This window comes from Ambystoma mexicanum, chromosome 9, assembly GCF_040938575.1.
Source record: "Ambystoma mexicanum isolate Mex_15411 chromosome 9, UKY_AmexF1_1, whole genome shotgun sequence".
NCBI classification, from domain to species: Eukaryota; Metazoa; Chordata; class Amphibia; order Caudata; family Ambystomatidae; genus Ambystoma; species Ambystoma mexicanum.
Genome location: NC_090931.1, coordinates 639,173,084 through 639,194,239, shown reverse-complemented (window position 1 = coordinate 639,194,239; position 21,156 = coordinate 639,173,084). Strand labels below are relative to the sequence as shown.

Below are 21,156 nucleotides of genomic sequence, written 5' to 3'. Positions count from 1 at the left end.
CGTTGCTGATGTGACAGGTCAACTTGGATGTAGGTCATAGGAAGGAGGAGTTTGGTGTAGAGGGGAGTTGAAGGGGTATGAGGTTGCTTGTTGTCGGGGGCATGGCCCCATTTGGATGGGGGGGGCAAGCACAATGGTGGATTAGCGCGGGAAAGGATGGGGGTGATGCTGTTTGCCCAAACAGGCTACCCCGGGGATGCAAAGAGGGGGAATAGGTCTTGAAGATGGAGGGGCATGGCCCCAGGGAAATGATGGGAGAAAGCAGGAAGGAAGGCTTCAGAAGATGGTAAGGAGACTGTAGGGAGCAGGGGATAGGTAGGGAGGAAGTCGGATTGATTTAATTATTTATTTGTTGGGGGATGTAAAGTGTTCAATTATTAAATATGGTTTGGCAAGTTGTTAAAACAGTCTGTAGTTAAGGTGTGATACCAGGAGCTAGGAAGAAATAGGCCCAACGGGGCGGAGGGTGTTGCTTTGTTTCACTGCATGGTCATTGCAGGGGTAGCACATTATGTGCTGTAGCTGCTGTGGGAACTATCAAAAATGACACTTTGCAGGCGTACGTCACAGTGACAGCTTGGTGTGTGTCTGAGCCATCAAAGCCTTGGCTGCAGCGAGTGCTGGTGCACTGTGTGCAGTGTCACAGCAGGTGCACAAGAGGCTTGTGGAACATTATGTGCTGGTGCTGCTGAAATGTGTGACAGGAGGAGTGTGGAAATGACAAGTGTAAGCCTCAGTGGGTACTTGTTCTGTGTATCAGGTGTACCAGCAGCTACATGGCCTAGGCCCCAGTGGTGCTTGTCCTGTCTGTGAGGTGTGCTGGCAGCTACATGGCCTAGGCTCCAGTGGGTGCTTGTTCTGTCTGTGAGGTGTGCTGGCAGCTGCATGACCTAGGCCCCAGTGGGTGATTGTGCTGTCTGTGAGGTGTGCTGACAGCTACATGGCCTAGGCCCCAGTGGGTGCTTGTTCTATTTGTGAGGTGTGCTGGCAGCTGCATGACCTAGGCCCAAGTGGGTGCTTGTGTTGTCTGTGAGATGTGCTGGCAGCTACATGACCTAGGCCCCAGTGGGTGCTTGTGTTGTCTGTGAGATGTGCTGGCAGCTGCATGACCTAGGCCCCAGTGGGTGCTTGTGCTGTCTGTGAGGTGTGCTGGAAGCTGCATGGCCTAGACCTCAGTGGGTGTGTGTTCTGTATGTGAGATATGCTGGCAGCTGCATGATCTAGGCCCCAGTGGGTGCTTGTGTGGTCTGTGAGATGTGCTGGCAGCTACATGGCCAAGGCCCCAGTGGATGCTTGTTCTGTCTGTGAGGTGTGCTGGCAGCTGTATGACCTAGGCCCCAGTGGGTGTTTGTGCTGTCTGTGAGATGTGCTGGCAGCTGCATGACCTAGGCCCCAGTGGGTGCCTGTGCTGTCTGTGAGGTGTGCTGGCAGCAACATGGCCTAGGCCCAAGTGGATGCTTGTTCTTTCTGTGGGGTGTGCTGGCAGCTGCATGACCTAGGCCCCAGTGGGTACGTGTGCTATCTGTGAGATGTGCTGGCAGCTGCATGACCTAGCCCCCAGTGGGTGCTTGTGCTGTCTGTGATATGTGCTGGCAGCTGCATGGCCTAGGCCCCGGCGGGTGCATGTGCTGTCTGTGAGGTGTGCTGGCAGCTGCATGACCTAGGCCCCAGCAGGTTCTTGTGCTGTCTGTGAGGTGTGCTGGCAGCTGCATGACCTAGGCCCCAGTGGGTGCGTGTTCTGTCTATGAGATGTGCTGGCAGCTGCATGGCCCAGGCCCCAGAAGGTGCTTGTTCTGTCTGTGAGGTGTCCTGCCAGCTGCATGACCTAGGCCCCAGCGGGTTCTTGTAGTGTCTGTGAGATGTGCTGGCAGCTGCATGACCTAAACCCCAGCGGGGGCTTGCTCTGCCTGTGAGGTGTGCTGGCAGCTGCATGACCTAGGCCTCAGTGGGTGTGTGTTATGTTGAGATGTGCTGGCAGCTACATGGCCTAGGCCCCACTGGGTTATTGTGCTCTCTGTGAGATGTGCTGGCCGCTGCATGACCTAGGCCCCAGCGGGTGCTTGTTCTGCCTGTGAGGTGTGCTGGCAGCTGCATGACGTAGGCCCCAGTGGGTTATTGTGCTGTCTGTGAGATGTGCTGGTAGCTAGCTACATGACCTAGTCCCCAGTGGGTGCCTTTGCTGTCTGTGAGGTGTGCTGGCAGCTACATGGCGTAGGCCCCAGTGGGTGCTTGTTCTGTCTGTGAGATGTGCTGGCAGCTAGCTGCATGACCTAGGCCTCAGTGGGTGCTTGTTCTGTCTGTGAGATGTGCTGGTAGCTAGCTACATGACCTAGTCCCCAGTGGGTACTTGTGCTGTCTGTGAGATGTGCTGGCAGCTGCATGACCAAGGCCCCAGTGGGTGCATGTTCTGTCTGTGAGATGTGCTGGCAGCTGCATGACCTAGGCCTCAGTGGGTGTGTGTTATGTCTGTGAGGTGTGCTGGCAGCTACATGGACTAGGCCCCAGTGGGTGTTTGTGCTGTCTTTGAGGTGTGCTGGCAGCTGCATGACCTAGGCCCCAGTGGGTGCTTGTCTGCCTGTGAGATGTGCTGGCAGCTGCATGACCTAGGCCTCAGTGGGTGCTTATTCTGTCTGTGAGATGTGCTGGCAGCTGCATGACCTAGGCCTCAGTGGGTGCATGTTCTGTCTGTTAGATGTGCTGGCAGGTACATGACCTAGGCCCCAGTGGGTGCTTGTGCTGTCTGTGAGATGTGCTGGCAGCTGCATGACCTAGGTCTCAGTGGGTGCTAGTGCTCTTGTGTGTGTACTTTATCATAACAGGCAAAGGGCGCAGTTAGTGCAGGCACCTTTGTGTTTGCACTCTTTCACATAGTCAGAGCAGCAGCTCTGGTAGTAGACACACAGAGGGTCACACTGGCACTTGCGGGTGCTGATAAATCCTTCCTCGCAGCGGCCAACACACAGCTCTGGAATAAAAGCAGAGAGAGAGAGAGTTTGAGACACAGACACTTGGGCAGCACATTTCTGTTTTCCATGTGTTTACAGTTGTCTTTAGAACCCCAAACATGACCACAAGAGACAGGGTCCTGTACACGACATCTCCCTGAGAGTACCAATAGTTACAAGGTATGCAAGTGTAATCATTTTAAGAAGCTTGGGATAGCACACATACAGAAAAAAGACTTTGTGGCACTAGAGATAATGCAAGCACGTTTATCTGGCTGCCATTTACAAATATTATGCAACTACCAGAGCCTCTCACATTACCATTTAGCCACATTTCAGGTGCACTTGATTGAAAAAAAAAATACAGTCGCAACTCAAGATGATCTTCCAACGCACCTTATAGGGAGACAGGTGTAGGCGGGCACACAATATACAGCTTAACGTTTCACTTATAACTTGACCCACTTCTTACCTGTCTCATTCTGTATGTAACCCGCGATCGGGTGGGGCGGTGGGGTAAAAGAAAGGATCCTGCTGCGTGAAGCCGCGCTGGGGATCCCAGAAAGAAAAAAGAAAATCGTGGCCCAGACGCGAGGCGTGCCTGGGACCCGGAAGAAGGGGAAATAAATTAGAGTAAAGGACCCTCGCAGGTGAGGGTCCCATTACTCTAAAGAGAAAAAAAAACAGTCACCAGCGTGAGCGAGCGCAGGTGACAGTTCAAAAAACCCTTCAACTCTTTTTATATTTTTGCTTTTCATTCTTTAGTTACAAAGCTGCTAGGTTTAGTGTAATCTGTATATAGTGTCTTGTGTTTTGCTCCTTTTTGTAAAAAACTCACAAAACCCTGCTGCTGTACCGGAAACGTATATAAGTAAGTTTTTAACAATTAAGTAGAACAGTACACCAGCATTCCTTTGTCTGCCTCTCCTTTTGTGCTCCAGTTACTCTAAGCTAGTGTTTTCTCCTTAGGGGTATTTGGGGAACCTGCCTGCCCCAACCTCTTGATCTTCCCTACCCATACCATCTTCCTAGCCAGGTACACCAGGGTGATGTTGAACCCAGGAGAGTGGGGTTTGGAGAGAGGTAAGAGGTGGGTCAAGTTATAAGTGAAAGGTTAAGATGTATATTGCATGAAGGCCTACACCTGTCTCCCTATAAGGTGCGTTGGAAGATCATCTTGAGTTGCAACTGTATTTTTGTTTGTTCAAGTGCACCTGAAATGTGGCTAAATGGTAATGGGAGAGGCTCTGATAGTTGCATAATATTTGTAAATGGCAGCCAGATAAAGGTGCTTGCATTATCTCTAGTGCCTCAAAGTCTTTTCCCGTATGTGTGCTATCCCAAGCTTCTTAAAATGATTAAACTGACATACCTTGTAACTGGGCAGTAGCATAAGACCATTACTTTGTATTTGTTTCAGCATGTAGAGGTATCTCTATGCAACTCCAAATTTGAATTGAGATGTTGACATCTTTTTTGTGTGAATTGAGTTTTTTTAGAGGTTTCGGTCTTGCTACATTTTTCTAACAACTTCAGTTAAATGTATGCATGTGTATTGAAGGGCTGTACATCTCAATCTATTTGGAGCACACATGTGGACAACTTTCAGCAGAAGGCTTTCCGAGGCAGGCGGACAGGCTTCTGTCAAAAGGGAATCCACAGCAAATGGTATGCTTGCGGTTTACTAGAAGGACAGCCCACGGCTCTGCTTCTCAGGCAACACAAATCCCTTCGTGTAGATGACCACAGGCATACTGGATCCAAGGCGGGCTTCTGCAACCTTTGGCTCTCCAAATATTTTGGCCTAAAACTCCCATCAGCCCTATGCATCTCAGTGAATGGTGAGGGATGATGGGAATTATAGTTCAAAGCGTCAGGAGAGCAGCTGTGCGGAGACCCCTGACTTAGTATGGCTTAAGACTTTGACAGCCACAAAGCAGCTGCAGTTGGGATTTGGGACGTGCCACCCTGCCGTAAAAGGAGGAGACGACTAGCTTAGGAAAAGGCTAGGATTGATCACATTCGATGGCTTGAAAATCCACCAATGAATTACTTTGTTGTCTGCATTTTATGCTAAATTGGACGTCTTAAACCTCTTGCATCCTGGGTGTTGCTTCCCTGCTAATAAAACGAAGAACAGCTCTATTGTACTTGAATGGGTCCTGTCTGCACTGACGTTTCCCTGCGAGGATTGGATCAGCCAGCTCCCTGGTGCTTCACAGGACCTCTGGGGAGAACCCTGCCTGGCCTGTGAGGCCCACTTGCTGTTGGAGAGCCATGTGTGGGCTTCGGAGTCTGAGTGCCTTGCCTGGTGGCAGTGGACGTCGTGGACCAGAAGGGGGCTTCTGGACCAGCCAAGAGGTCTATGTGCAAGCATCAGAGTGCTGCTAGAAGCCGAGAGCTGGGGCCCAGTGCCCTGCCTGTAGGTGGCATGGGAGGGCTGCATTGAAATTGAAGTTCCGGTTTGCAGACTCCTGGCTGGCTGCGGGCACACATTACTATAGGAGCTTCACAATTACCTTACTCCTCTTTTACCTTTAGTGCTTTCTGCGCAATCTTGCAAGACCAGAACTTCATGGCACAACCCCCTTAAGTGCTATGGGTGAGTATGTTCGTCCACTTAACATAAAATATCTAAGTGCCTGGCACTGGTCATAGCCAACATTGATCTCCGCTTAGTCGAGCCTAGCCAGCCACCCAAGTCCTAGACTGGTGAAATTGCACACATGCATCCCCTAATATAAGACCTTTAGAACTTCCAGCATATTGCCTACGGTTACCGAGGGTGTTCTAACCACAAAGCGGATTGAGGCCATACAAATGGGGAAAGAGCGCTATATAAATAACCAAATACAATACAATACACGTTCTGCTCTTGGATTAGGCTACCGTCAGCGTTAGCTTAGCCGCCCCAGAATGATCATTCGGGAATGCACCTGCGGTACCACAAATAGACACTGCAGTATACGTTTAAGCCGACATATCTACCAGGATTGCCTGAGCGTGCTCCAGGGCCCATCATGCACCCAACACTACTCAATCGCTATAACCAATTAAGTGCTAAGAGCGAGTGTGTTCCCCCTCAATTCCCATAGTAAACCATGGTAGGCCCCGCCCACTCCTGCAGTTACTGCTCTGAAAGCGCCTTAGAATCCCAGTACATATATCAGCTCCAAAAGGAACCGTTTTCTGCTTAATACGTGATATTATTCACAGTACAGTAAAGTCAGGGAACCCCAGTACAGAGGTATAATATGCCTGGGACAAGGATTTGGTGCTTTGAAACTACTATGGTGGTGATTCGACGCAGTACAAAAGAATAGTTACATGCCGTAAGTGTTAAAGCCGGAAGGCGACCAGTCTGCCTGCCTCGTCCCAGCGGCTTGATGACCTCTAGCAGACACTTGGAAGTGGGACCAACTCCTTTCGATGTGTTTTGCTTATTTCAGGTTTTCGACAGTTTTGAATTATATGGCTGTGTGGATTTTCGAATCCCGGAAGTGGGCGAAACAGGCTGGGAGGCCATACCTTTAGAATGAACTTCACTTTCTTTGTCTCCGACTGTGCAAGACCAGTGGGGGTTTAGAAAGTGGCGATAACCACACCTCTGCTGGGCCTGCCCAGTTCTGCCCAGTTATCATCTTGTATCTTTCCTGCGCGTGAGGAAACCTCGCTATGGCGGCAGCCAGTGCTTTACCCAAGCTGTTTATTAAGTCGTCTCTGTTTCTTGTTCTTTCCTCCTGTCCATGAGGACACTCCTTTTCTGCTAGATATTTCTGCCCACACCTGCCCTGCCTTCTCATCCGAATCTGTGTCTCCTTGCGCTCTTATGCCTATGGGCCTTGTTGCTGCGCATTACAAATAAAATAAATAAATAAATAAATGCGTTTTAGACTTGGGTTCCCGAATTCTTAACATCATTGTTTTATCAATTGCAAGCAGCAGCACCCTTCGGCTCCTCTGGCTGAGCTCAAGACTTGAGTTGGCGTTTGAGCTATGTTTAGCCAGTCAGGGGGTTTTCAAGAAGGCTCCCGACTTCCTCTGCAGACTTTAAGCTTGAGGCGTTGTGGGTTGTTATCTCAAGCATGTTAAGCCTTCAGCTCTTACCCCCACTCCTAACTTGCCGGACGGCCTTTGTGAGCACCCTTTGCCGCCATGGGTCCGGTAGTCTTCTATGATGCCATGTATACTGTGGCAAGAACATCCCTTTATCGCGTACAAGTCCTCTTTCATGTGTCCCAGGTAGCAACGAGGTTCCCAGTTCTGTCTTCCTCTTGCTCATAGATTTTATCCATCAGCTGTGATTTTTGGATCCCGAGGCTTGAGCATCATTACTCCATCTTCTCGGGTTGAGTGTGTAGTCGTGGGTTAGGATTCTTCTTGGTCTGTGTGGACTTGTCACAGTAGGGCTGGTTTCACAGGGTCTTTGCCGTGATGGGCTGCGGGTACCGGTCGAAAGGGTTTGCAGTGGTGGCAGTGAGTCTTCTGATCAGAGAGTCCGGGTTCTGATCCAGTCCTTACTCAGCTTTGCTCGATGTTTGTCCAACATCTCGAGAGGCTCCCAGTAACAGCAGTGTCCCATCTTATAGACTGTGCAATTCCAGTTTCCGAGGGGCCATTGATGTCCCGAATAGAGTGCTGTCCTTCCTGTGTGCCAGTCAATAGTGACATCCCTAGTGGAGATTGAGCCCTTTTTTTTATGCTGCACCTTAAACCGGGTGCGAGTCCGGTGTCTCAGGTAGCAGTTAAGTCAGGGCTGTCACATGGTGTGGTGAGGCCCGGGGGAAAAACGTTTGGTGAGGGCCCCCCTCATCATTTTTTGCACTGGGCCAACGGCGGCGCCGTCGCAAACAGGCGACACAAGAAATCTCCCATTCAGTTTGTGTGGAGGAAACCAAATATGGTTCATTATTATGACAGCAAATCAACTACAGCAAAGTTATGTTTCTGTACTGAAAACAAGCTCACTCCAGACTTACAATTTTGTCATATGCATAAATATATGTAAGATGGCGTGACGACGTGTGGTGCGTGACGCCAGTTTTAGGATGCGCCCTGCCCCTTTGTGCACATTAAAACACCCATCATACATTTTTGAACTGGAGAGACCTAAATGTTTGCACCATATTATGTGGGATTGACAGAGCACAGTGCACAGTGAGGGAGCCCAAACCAAACAAAGAGTGCTTGAGATGGTTTCTTGCCTCAAAATTGTTTTGAAACCAATGAAAATGGTGCATTTGACAGAACTTGCTTGAGAAATTAGGTTAAAAAGCCACAGAGTTTGCAATGGTTTTGTATGGTAGCACATGGAAAACAAAACAATAGATGTAAGTCACGAACCGCGCACAGGAGCATTTTCCATTGCATTTCATGCCGCCTTTGCCCACAGCATATGCTAGTATGAAATTTTGTTCATGTTGGCTGTTCCCATACATGTTTATGCAGGTTGCTCCAATATGTGCCAGTATTACTATATAAGGACTCACAGCCAGTACAGAATACCATGCCACGAAAAGTATATCTAGACTGGCTGTGCCCCATAAGTGTTATTACTGGCTAGACTGGCCAACATTCAATGTAGGCCAGTCTAGCCACCTGATGACACTAATGTTTTCTTTACCTAGGCCTGCCTGAAGATGAGTTGGGGCCCATTTCAACATAACGGTTGGGGGCCCCAAATTGCTTACAGGGGAAAACAGACTGATGCCCCCTTTGGGTGCCTACATTATAATGGAGACAGAAAAATACAGCCAGGGGTTAATAGCCCCTGATTATTACAAGACAGCCAGCCAGCAGGGAGCAGAAACAGTAAATGCCCACTAAAAATCTTTAAATCGCCTTTGTCAGAAGTTGGCTAATGTGGAGGAACCGGTCTTAAAAGGCAACAAGGTGATAACATTTCTGTATTCCCCAGGGAAGTGACAACCGAAAGGCCTCCAGCAAACGCAGCTCTAAAGCGAGCATTTCAAAGCACTCCTTTTAAGCCCCAGAAAGTAAGAAATATATAAAGAGGAATATATTGCTGTTTTACAAGACTGATGACTGGCAACATGGGGGCATTTGCTGTTGTACCCCAAAGCCACTTTCAACTGAAAGAGCTGAAAGGCCCCGGCGAGACAGCCAGCTAGCAGGGAGCTGAAACACTAAATTCACACTGAAAATCTTTGAATCCTCCTTTGTGAGCAAGTGGCTGATGTGGAAGAACTGGTGTCAAAAGGCAACAAGGTGATAATACTTATGTGTACCCCAGGGAAGTCACAGCCGGAAGAGATTCATCAATCGCAGCTTGTAAGGCGAGCATTTGAAAGTGCTCATTTCAAGCCCCGGAATAAAAGGAATATATTGCTGTGTTACAAGACTGATGACTGGCAACATGGGAGCATTTGCTGTGGTCCCCCGAGGGCCCTTTGAACTGAAAAGTCTGAAAGGCCCTGATGCTGTCCCTAGCTCTACCCTTACGTTTGCTTTACCCTTGATGCATGGATCCATGCATCCTGGGTAAAACAACCCAGCAGCCGCCACCCCTTAATTCAGGGGTGGGCACTGGCACATACAACACTTTCATCCACCAGTCACACAACTCCTTGCATGCACGCATACATAAAAACAAACACATCATTGTCACTAACATATATGCACGCATACACACACAGTTAATTGAAATACACATATATACACACACAAACACATATTTAATTTTAAAACAAATCACTTACCTCCATAAAGCAACCCAGTAGCCCCCCCTAAATGTAGTGGCCCCCTGGGCCAGTAAAATCTGGTGTGGGGTCCGCACATATATATATAACACGTTCACCTGCACATTCACCCACCAGTCACAAAACTCCTTGCATGCACGCATGCATAAAAATAAACACACCATTGACACCAACACAGTTCATTTAAATACACACAGACACACATATATACACACACACACAGTTAATTAAAAAAAAAAAAAACAACTTACCTCCATGCACCCTTCTTCATACAAGGTTGCGCAGCCACGGGAGGACCGGATGGCCCTCCCTACTCTCCAGCACCTAGACACAATGTCTGACAGGAGAGGAGGCCTCTCCTGTCAGTCAGCATGTTCATGTTGCTGATTTTCGCATCGTGAACATGAGAGGAGAGGCCTTCTCCCCTATCATTCAGTGTGCCTGAGCTGCCAGCACAGGCGGTGGAGCTCACTTCTGAGCCCCGCCGTCTCTCATTTCTCAGTTAAAACAAAAAAAAGCCTTTTGCATGGGACAGGACCCTGCTGAGAGGCAGGCAGCAGCGTCCCCAGTGTAAATTAAGAACACGGGTGGACTGTGCTGCCTTCCACTCCGGTGCAGGGGGGTGCTGCAAGGCCCCTCCAAGAGCGAGGCACGGGGCAGATTGCCCCCCCTGCACTCCCCTCGTGACGCCCCTGAGTTAAGTTCTGTGTGGCAGGGGACAGCAACTTGTGGCTCTCCAATGCCTTTGACTACAACTCCCATCAGCCCTAGTCCGCATAGTCAATATTGACGGATCAGGGGATTCGTAGTCCACAAAGTCTGAGGAGCGTCAGGTTGCAGACCGCTGCTTTTATAGGAAAAGTCCTTGCTGTTACGCAGGCACAAGTGGTGCCCCTTGTAAACAGTATGGAGGCAGGGCCAATAGGAGGGCACTACACTTAATTTCTGCCTGGTGCCCACCACACCATCCCCCTACCCCCAGAAGTCAAAGTGTCCAAATGGGGAAAGGTTTCAATACCTTTTGGGCTCCCAGCACTAGGTTTTTGAGCAGTTACTTTCATTTTATTACAGGGACAACGTCCTCGCCTTGGAAGCAAGAAGACACGCAGCAACACAGGTTCGATCCCCGGGTCCGCGCTTAGAAACCTCAGGGTATTAAGCGCGTTATAAATAACCTATCATGTCATGTCTTCATGCCACACCACCTCCCCTGATTTGGCCCATGGCATGCCAGCCCGGTAGGTGGACTTTTAGTTCCTGTGTGCTTGGTGAGAAGCTCGCCGGCGAGGTAAATTAAGAGTCATGCTTTCTAAGTAGTACTGAGCTTAGGTACTCCACAGAGAAAGTGTGTACTGGGCATCATCATTGGCAGCACTGCAGAGCCTTATTGTATAGAGTAAAAGACAACTTAGGACTGACACCCTTTATAGAGAGTAGAGAGTGAGAGTTCTTTTTCTCAGGTGCCAGTGGCCTTCCTGTGTCAAAATGTTGTCAGCCCTGTTTTAAATCCTGACAGCCCCATTTCTTAAAAATCTAGCATGTTATCACACCGCTTACCACTCTGCTTCAGGTGGCCCAGAAAGGCACTTTGCCAGACTTAGATCTGTTGCACACGCGTTGAGGGACTCGGTTCAAAGGCCTTGGGTCGATTCATCATAAAAGCACAGAATTACATTATGGGCAGCAGCTGTTCAGAGATGTAGCCAAATATGACGACATGCACTGGGACAAATGCCTGGAGCAGCAGCTGCGAGTACAACCAGCACCAAAGGGTCTGCCCAAAGCCCCCCTGGGGGATGGAAGCTATCCACTTCTTGTACTCTACGGTCCTCTCCAAGGAACCCATCTCCCCTCCCACCCAGGCTGTACATGTGTGTTCTCTCTAATTGTTCTCACTCCATCTCGCCTATGTTACATTTCGCGTTTCCTCTCGCCCTCCTTCTTTCACCCAGTCTCTTCTTTTGCTGTCATTCTTAGCTCTAGCCCAACATGGCTCCAACTTCCCTTGGCTCCTCCTCTTTCCATGTCTCCTCGCTTATCTTTAGTTTCTTCTCCATCCTCACCAGGTGGGTGTAGCAATGGTTTGCCACCATTTTGATCTATCCCCACTGGTAGGCATTCATGTCTCAAAATGGTGTATTTTGTGGATTAAGAGTGCAATGCTTTGATTACTTATCGGTAATCTTCATTACACCCAGACCTCGCCTTCTTCGTCACAATACTAACACCTATACACTACACACTTTTATCCGGGCCATTTCCACTATAAACGTCTCTTTTTTTAAGTTCTTCCCCACCCCTGGAGGGTACAAAATGACTGCTAACCCCCAAGGAAGTCCTCTACCATAAAAAAGAAGACGGGGTGATCCAATACTAGTACCAATCCAGTACGTAGGGAGGGCAGGCAGGGTGTCAGGGCTGTGAAGATGAAGAGTAGGCCTAGGGTAATGAAGATTACCAGTAAGTAATACAAGCATTACCCCACATCCCATCTTCCTCGTCCCAGTTCTACCTAATGAAGAATCCCAAGTACACAATTGCCACATCAAAAAAAAGACAGACCAAAAGGTACTGCAAAACCCAGTGCACCTTTAATGCCCACTTCAAGGCAACACATATGGCTTTTATAGGAGAGCTGATTGCAGGGCTGCAGAAGCAAAGCATTGATCTGGCCATCCAAGTAAGGATAACCAATAGTGTTTAGCAAACTTGTTTGATGAAGCCCAGGCGACTGCCCTACAGATATCTCTAGGGGAGGCTCACAAGACGTGGCAACCTCTTTTGTAGTCCTGTCCCAAATGACTCCTGGAATTTGCCCCTGGGGTCTCCTCTGGGCTTTCCTCCAGACGCCGGCAGTGACGAAGTGGAGAACCGTGCGGTAGAGGATGGAGACTTTCTGCCCCACTGGTCTCTGGATCTGCCACTGGATCAAGTAGCTCTATGTTCCTCGCTTAAGGTCTCCCTGATGAATGCCTTTACTTTGTCGGAGGACCTGCGCGGCTGCGCTTCGTTCTCCTACTGCTAGATGCATGGGGTGAGGAACTGAAAGGAGCTGAAAGAGCCAGAGGATGATGGTTCCCTGGGCCTGTGCTTCCCGCATATTTGTGAGGGCCCGTGCTGAAAGAACACAAACACTCCTATTGCTATGGTAATAAGACTTGGGCTGGGAGGATAGCTCAGGGGCAACATGCTCGCCTTGGCATCACAGGATCGACCCCGGGTCTGTGCTCCATTATCTTTAAAGATACACAACCCATATCAGGAGCTCAGCGGACCTCTGAAAGCTGCTGTGCCTTCTTGAAGAGCCCTGTGCTGCCCAGAGCTTGCTGACCTGGTGAGTGTGTAGGGAAGGGAGACTCTCCGTTTCACGCATTCCCTGTTGTCATTGAACCTCCTTCATGTTTGCCCTGCAGCAGGCCTCACCAGAGCAGGTGCTGCTAGAGCCTAACTTTACGTCTCCATAGGAAAGCCAGCCTGTGTCCTAGAGTGTGTTTTGGGGACCCCACTCAACCAGGGACCCTACAGTGCGCTGCTTGACCACCACCCAAGCCAGACAGGGGCAGCAAAAACCTAATCCCATGATGGCATGTGAAGTGGTGAGGAATACTAGCCCAGTACGTCTCCTCAAAATGAAATAGCTGCCCAGAGGGTAGAAAGGGAAATAGGACCACCTTGGAGTTAGCAGCCATTTTGTACACTCCAAATGGAGAGGGCAGTCAGAGACAAAGGTCTGGGGAAGGTATGTGGTCTTTATCAGAAAGGAGTGAGATGAAGATGCAGGGATATGTGGCCAGTGTGTTACCACAGTGTCCTATAGAACGGTTGTCCCTATCAACTGGTGACTGCCTCTTAACAGTCAATGTCACCTTCAGGTTGGTGGAAGCTAACAAGTCTCCTAAAATGTCTCTTCAAAATAAAGCCTCATTAACGTGTTTATGCTTTACAAACGTTTACTCAAACAAGTAAATCCCATATCTATAGGAACACATATTATTTCATAACTGAAGTAGTTTGTAAACTGACCCATTTCCCCGGTTAACCTTTGGTGCGGTCTCAGGGGCGGAGGCAGCCTCAAAACTTTGGGGCGGCTGGATGACAGTTTTGAAAGCTGGTCAATAGTGGTGTAATTAACCCATTGGGCTGTCAAGCCGCCGCACCCCCCGCCTTAGCCCAAAAGGGTGAATCATTATTACGCCTTCCTTTGGCCCATTAGATGCCTCTTTCATCCCAATTCAGAGGATATTTAGTTACACAAAGAGATGATAAGCATTTGCTTCATAATAAGGGGTATATTGATATCGCATGGACAAGCTTTTGCCCTCTGCCACTTTGCGCTTGCTGCTGCTGCCACATTAATGATGGTCTAAACGTAAAAACTCCACTCTCCCAGGTGAGAAATGTGGCAGACTCTTGAGGAAGCACCCCTTTCCATCGGCTCCCCAGGCTGAGCATCACGGCAGAGTGTGGCCTTCTGCCTGCAACCGCCACAAAGTGAGGGGGCTTAAGCCCTCCCAACCAAGGGGCGTGCATATCCCCTGCCCGGCCCAGAGATATTCACATGTCTGTCCACCTTTAGAGTCACCAGGCAGGGTGAAACTAGAAGATTTGGTCTTTAGCGATTACGTTTCCATTTAAGTCTATGGACGGGTAAGGGCATGGCAGGTGAATGAACTAACACCGTGCCAAAAGCGGGTGAGTTGGCAGACGTGATTCAAATAAATAGAAAATGTTTCTCCATTTTCCACACCTTTCAAAGAGAACAACGCAGGTGGATTATTCTATTTTTGGGGCGTAATTAGCTATGTTTTGATGCACTACCAAGCATCATGAACTGAGTGTTTCAAGTTTTAAACCTGGGTATGTCTCCTGCTCTCTGTAGTTGTCAGGCAACCTGACACACACATCAGAGGGTTGGGGTGAATATCAAAGACATTTCTGGCCTATGTTATGCAGCATTTGTACTCCGCTCTTCATCACACGTAGTGCGTAGTGGTCTTACACGCCTAGACTTTATCAGCAGGCAGAGCATACTGTGACTACACACTGGTGTTACCAGACCTTGGTCTGAGGGTAGGGAAAGGTGGGGATGGAATAAGCTCAACGAATTGTTGTCTGAAAGGGGGTCCCGAGCCTGTTCTCCTAATATGGAATGCCTCATCATGCTGTTTTATCCATCCGGAGTGTTCAGTCAGACACACTGCGCCTGCTGTGGCGACCTGCTATCCGAAGCAGGACGTTTAGGCACAAGTGATTCGGCGCCTGACGCTCTGGTGCAAGCTATTCGGCGCCTGATGTTCTGGCGTGGCTGTTTTGCCGCAGGTCCCGCCGGCGCGCCCTGTTGGCCGCAGCAAGCAGGGACAGGGACCTATAGGCTCTGACACGTTTCAACGTGCCGAAAATGGCCCTAGATTGTCATATAGTGGAATAAGTTGGTAGCTTGGAGTATATTTAAACAGATTGTGCACAGCAGTCTCACACAACTGTCCGGGTCCCACAACTGACGACCTAGCAGGGAAGATAAATGAAGCCAGTCCAGTCACCGAAATTAGGTTGTAAAAATGGAAGCTCCTGCAGGTGTATTTTCCGTCACATAGGCAGTGTGTGATAAGTGATCAAACCGTGGCGCGTTGTCATTTTCGTCTGCTACTGCAGGTTGATGGTTTTGATTTTAGTTAGCAGTGGATTCCCTTTATCTGAGGCAGTAATAGTGAAATTATATTCCGAGACGTGCTCCCTGTCCAGAGAACCATCAGTCACCAAATGGTAGTAACTGCCATAAGACTTCTCCAAGCGAAAGGGAAGAAGGCGTCGAATGGAACATGTCACCTCACTGTATTCCCCTGCATCTATATCATAAACCTTGAACAGAGCAATGACTCTACCCCTTGGACTATTTTTCATGATTTGATTGAGCAGAGAGAAAATCAGTATTTCTTTGCCGTTATCATTCAGATTATTGACTTCTACTAAAATTTTACAACATGATAAACTTTCCCCATCAGTGCCTTGAACTTCAAATTTATAATGTTCACTTTCTTCAAAATTCACTGAATTAATATTTCCCCAGGGCGTTGCCATTGGCAAAGTCCTATAGTAGAGCTAGCAGCAGTGTGGGAACTCTCGCCCCAACACTAAGGAGTCAAAGACTGATACTGAGGAGAAGAATAAATATTTCCTAGCATATAGAAAAGTATCGCCTCCATCAACGAGTCGCTTGAGTGGAATGTCTACTAAAGAGGGACGCAATTATCATTGAAGACTGCCACATACGTACACCGGACCATTAACAGGCATAAAATAAGCAGTGTCGTATAGCAATTTGCTATGCAACTCTGTAGGTTTGCTAATTAAATTGACACTTGTGCAGCAAAAATAGCTATTTTAGTTGCCCTGTTCAATTAAAGCACAGTTCACCCTACATTCCTCTCTTGCCCTCAGGAATCTCTCCACCCTTTTTTCCTCCGTTCACTGCAGTAATCATCTCCTCCACACTTAAGTGCCAAAGGCCTGTGTGGGAGTGCTAGTCAAGAATGACTTTTCTTCAAATAATTGCAAGCCAGAAGTAATCGGTATGACACTTTTATTAAGCCAACTATATCTTGCCTGGCAAAGACCATTATGTGTTAACTTTATATTTTTGTGAAGACAGTCATGCAATGCCATTGCTTACATAATGCATAATTACAGTATTGCTACTGTAAAACACTGCAGTGTCTCCATGATGTACAGTAGAGTTTAGGTTAGTATATCTAAATCTCAGTGCCAACTAGATTTCATGTTATTGGTGAAGATGCATCGTATAGATAGTGAACACTTTTGAAAATGTACATGATTACACAGCCAATTACCCTTGATGGCAAACCCAGTCCTGTGACCTACTTGTTGCATACATCTGCAACTGGTGCTCAGCCCATGAGCTGAACCCATACTCCTCGACACTCTATCCTATCACCCTGTTGCTTTATACCAGCTACCCTGAAAGTGTGATGGCCACAAATTACAATGTTCCACCTAGCTTGTCCAGTTCTCTGTCTGCTACGCCATCGACTCTGCTTAGTCTCTTACCTTCCTTCCTTTTACATAATGAATACACAAAACTAACTACATATGTATATGTACGCAAAGGAGTGATGAATAGTTCCATCCAGTCTGTACATCTACAGATCTGCTGCAATACCATGCACCGTATTTAGCCTCCAGAGCTCACTTTGCTCTATGCTTATGACTGCCTTGTACAACAGCACAAACAGGAGAGGGGAGCCAAACTGCTTTCAGAGCCTTTTTATTTTATATGTTTGTGTCCATTCATGGAGCTAACCTTTCACATACACTCACCCAGGGCGTGCAAAGTCTACTCACCCACTTGCATAGTCAAGTAGATTTTATGAAGGGCAAGTACCATTTGGAGGGGAAGTTTGAAACTTTTATTTAATATTTACTTTGTTTGCAGTAAATGTCAAATAAAAATGTCACTGTGCATGGCTGGCCTCTGGGTGGCAGCAGCATGTCAAACGTAAAGTGGGATTTTGGTGACTTGCACCATTTTACAGAAACCACATTTCAATTTGTTGTCTTCTGTTGCCAAGGGTCGAGTGCATTTCGAGTAGCTAAACTAAGTTTTCTTTTTTTTCAGTATTTAGTTCATTTCAAACTTTTACAACATCTCTATTAAAAAATCACCTTACATTCATCCTAAGTTTATAGACCTGCAGGTCTAGCGGAATTTTAAACATTTTGCAAGGCCTGAGTCTTTTTCACTAATGTGTTATTTAAGCGGTACACGAAATTGCTGTATTGTTGCTTGTTTTATGTCTTGGGTACAAACAACTTCTGGTGACATTACAAATTGCATGGCAATCAAATGGGTTTGCTAATCAAGAACATTTTAATTAGCACATTCTGCTAATCAATTTTTGAAATGCCTTGCCATATGGATACACCAGACCATATGTAGATACATGATGGCGTATGTTTCACATTGTTTTATGTGCGATCTGCTGAAATGAAGCTGCACACCCACAAACACTGAACACAGTATACTCCAGCTGTAAGTGCAAACTCATTATTGAATAGTACAGGTGTAACGTACTCCCTGTGCACTGACTTTCGGCATGTCATGCCTGAGTACTATTGGGTGTGGTGGGCGAGAACTCGTGAGCAAGGCGAGCTTGAGAGAGTCAGCAAGCGCAAGCGTGCGGGGAGAGAAAGCGCGTGCAGGAGATGGCAGATAACGCCAGAGCCCAGAGGCACCAGAAGGGCTCGCTGGCGCTCCTCCTTATGGCGTTGCATGCAGGACTTGATTGCTTAGCATACAAAGACTCCTTTAAAGAGATGCATAATAATTATAACAGAAGTGCATTAACTGCTCCTTGTACATAGTTAAGGCAGCACAATAAACCCCTGTGCCTTTACAATACTCTGTGTGCTGCATGTCATTTTACTACATTGGGCTTCTTCTAGCACGTGTTCCAGCAGGGGTGGATCGAAGATATCGATTTATCACAAGCAGAAATGCAGACATTCTTTGCATGTCTCTAAATTATATGTGGTAATATGTTCAACCATATTTAAATGTTATGTCACAATCTTAAAAGGTTTCGCTCTTTCTTCTGAGCCCTTAACATGACTAAACTGTGTTAAAAAAAATAATTAAAAGCTGTTCACGAAACATGCATGGTGACGTTGGTAGAGGAGCGGGGGGGCTTTAGCCCCGGGTCTTTTGGTTGTAGCCCCGGATAGAAGCTCAGGGGCTACAACAAAAAAGGTTACTATCCCCGAGTCCCAACAGTCCTGCCATTAGCGTAGCCCCAGATCTTTTCCAGACCAATCAACACCCCTGCATGGCATTAAGAGTGTGTGTGAATCGTGTACATGAGCACCTCTGACGCATTCCCAGCATCTCGCTCCCACTATATTTTTAAAGCCCTGCCTCGGATATGTTCTGGGTGCGTCCCTGAACGAAGGCTATCCAAACGTAATACTTGCCAACCCTACAGATTTAGGCAGTAGGCTTCTGCTTTTTAAGCACTCCTACCACCTACAGATTTGGGTGACAGGTCCTACTGCTTTTTGCAGTGGCAGGTAATTTATGTGACTGTAAGGTGGGTGGGTAAGTGATACATGTGAGCGATGGGCTCAGACCAATCCACTGACCTGACAGCTACACGACTCTGCCCTGCACTCTTGCTGGGATAGACCTTAGGTGAACCACCAGGGAAGGCAAGTGGCAGAGCGTACCCCCATCACACAGCATCTGCCTATCAGACTGAGGAGGGTGTCAGTCTCCATGTTGTTCAGTGTTCAACATGCACTGAATACAGGAATAAATAGGAACTGCCCGGGCTGCTGCTACAGAGCCGTGGCAAACCTTGCCTACCAGCTCTGTGTGATTACCTTCTGTGAAGTTAGGTGCTTGAATTTGGTGTCAATTTACCATTCACAATTATACATTTTAAACATTTGAGCATCTTTCCATGTTGTGCTGTTTGATGGGTTGTGCATTTTAGAATGCTCCAGTGGTGCCAACAGTGTATGTTTTGTAATTTTCTGTGCTGTCCTTGTTATGCTAAGTATTATTTTTGAAACTTGAGAAATCCTACATCTTTTTGGTCACAGACTGTTGGCAAATATGAAACGTTAGTGTTTCTCACACCACCGGTGCTACTTCAGTACAAGTTGCGATACAGCGGTTAGTGCATCAGTTTCTTTAATAAGGGTTGGTAATATTAGTGTTAGTTTCTTGCTGCCTTTCTAGCTCACAACATAAATAACCTGCAGGTGTGGGGCAGTGTAAACTGGTTTATTGAGCTCATTTGGCACGATGGCGGTATGCCCACAGGCTGCAATGCCAGCCGTGTCTAAACGACCCTCACGCCAAATGACGGGTGCCGAGTTGGCTTCCGCGCTACTGTGGCCGTGCCGAAATGGTTCTGCGGCCACAGTGGTGCGCCGAAATGGCCGGCGCTAAAGGCTCGCGCCAAAACATGGAGTACCGGCTGCGCGTAACTGGGTGCTCACATGTTCCCCCGCGTTAAAACATGTTATTTGCGGCTCTCGGCGGCCCCCAGTGGTGTTTTAGCTCTAAAACGAAACACGGTTTTATACAAATTTCAGGTTGGGTGATGGTGTAACTATATATATATATGGATTTTCCCGCTTCAAGTTTAAAACCGTAGAGTGTGCATTATACAAAATGGCAGAGGACTGTTCCACGTGGACCTCCGCGCCCAGCTCCGATAACAGCCCAAAATGATATCTTACTATAGAGTCTAGAGTTTACACTGCACACCACTAAAAAAAATGCAAGTGTGCAGCCACACACCAACCGCACTCCAGACATGTTTGTGGTTTTACCACACACGCATTTCAAGTTCGATTCTGTCAGAGGGCTAACAAACTGGCTCGTGCTAGCTGAGTGAAATAGAACTGGCCTGGCTGGCACCCCACCTTAGTTGCTCTCCCGCCTCGCCTCCTCCTCACCCCTCTAAGCGTTAGCTGGCCTCCTAGGGCACACAGTCCACCCCAGCTACCGACCACATTTGCTGGGAGTCTAGGCCTGGCTCACCGTTTCCCTTCTGAAGGCAAACGAAGTTGTAGGAGTTCATTCTCCCACCAGTGGTGCATACCCGTGTGCTATTCTATCCTCGGTTTCCTCATCCCACACATAACCACTATCCACCCCCTCCTGCCTGCCTGCACTCAAAATCCCGTGTCAGTTCACGCGCACCCCTCTCGCTATCCGGAAGTGGTCGTTCTCCTTACCCTCATCGGCCAGAGATGAGCAGAGGGCGGCCAGCGCTGTGGCCAGCAGGAGCAGCGCCTTCATGGTTGCAGACGGGAGCTCCTCTCAGCACCGAGTTCACTGGTCCACTGGCCCTCCCTGCCTTTGGCCTTTCACTCCACGTACCTCTCTCAGGACCTGCCCCCCACCCACACTAGTTTTCTGTCACCATCCACAGCCTAGCTAAAATGTCGCCCCCCAGTTGTTTTTGACTACGCCTTTCACGCGCTACCCCACCCTCACGTTTCCTGTCTCTGCCCACCCATACCTTTCCGGTTAGCACCCACTCCCCACCTTTGGTGTCAGCCCTCCCAAGTCTGAAATCCCACCCACACTTGTCTTATCTATTCCAGTCCCAGCCCCCATACCCGTGCCAGACACATTGGACTCGCATAACAGTCGCCCACTAAGTTGTTGGCCTCCAAAAGCGGCCATTGCACAAGACTCTACCTTACACTGCCCACCGCAGCCCCCACCTCGCTTTCCCAAACACATCCTCTCTTCCTGGAACTGGGGTTTGTTTAACCTTACCATCAGGTGGGCCTTTATTTACTTAGATAAACAACAAACACCAGAAACCGTCGTAAATAAGTCACAAGTGTGCACACCACTGCATGCAACAGACTTCTCTTACATCAACCTTGTACATGTGTAATGCAAATTTGCATTGAAAATTCGCCTGATGAAAATGTGTTTCTCAGTGGTGGATTTT

General features: G+C 48.1%; 1 protein-coding gene across 1 annotated transcript in view; it reads right to left on the bottom strand.

Moving 5' to 3' along the window:
• VTN (vitronectin) overlaps window positions 1-20,633 on the bottom strand; it is a 39,300-nt gene extending 18,667 nt beyond the window's left edge. The window contains exons 1-2 of the mRNA XM_069615345.1: window positions 20,426-20,633; window positions 2,846-2,965 (exon numbers count right to left, since the gene is read on the bottom strand). Coding sequence (XP_069471446.1) covers window positions 2,846-2,965; window positions 20,426-20,489 — 184 coding nt within the window. The 5' untranslated portion in view covers window positions 20,490-20,633. The remainder of the gene's footprint in view (window positions 1-2,845; window positions 2,966-20,425) is intronic.
• Between the last annotated feature and the right edge of the window lie 523 nt (window positions 20,634-21,156).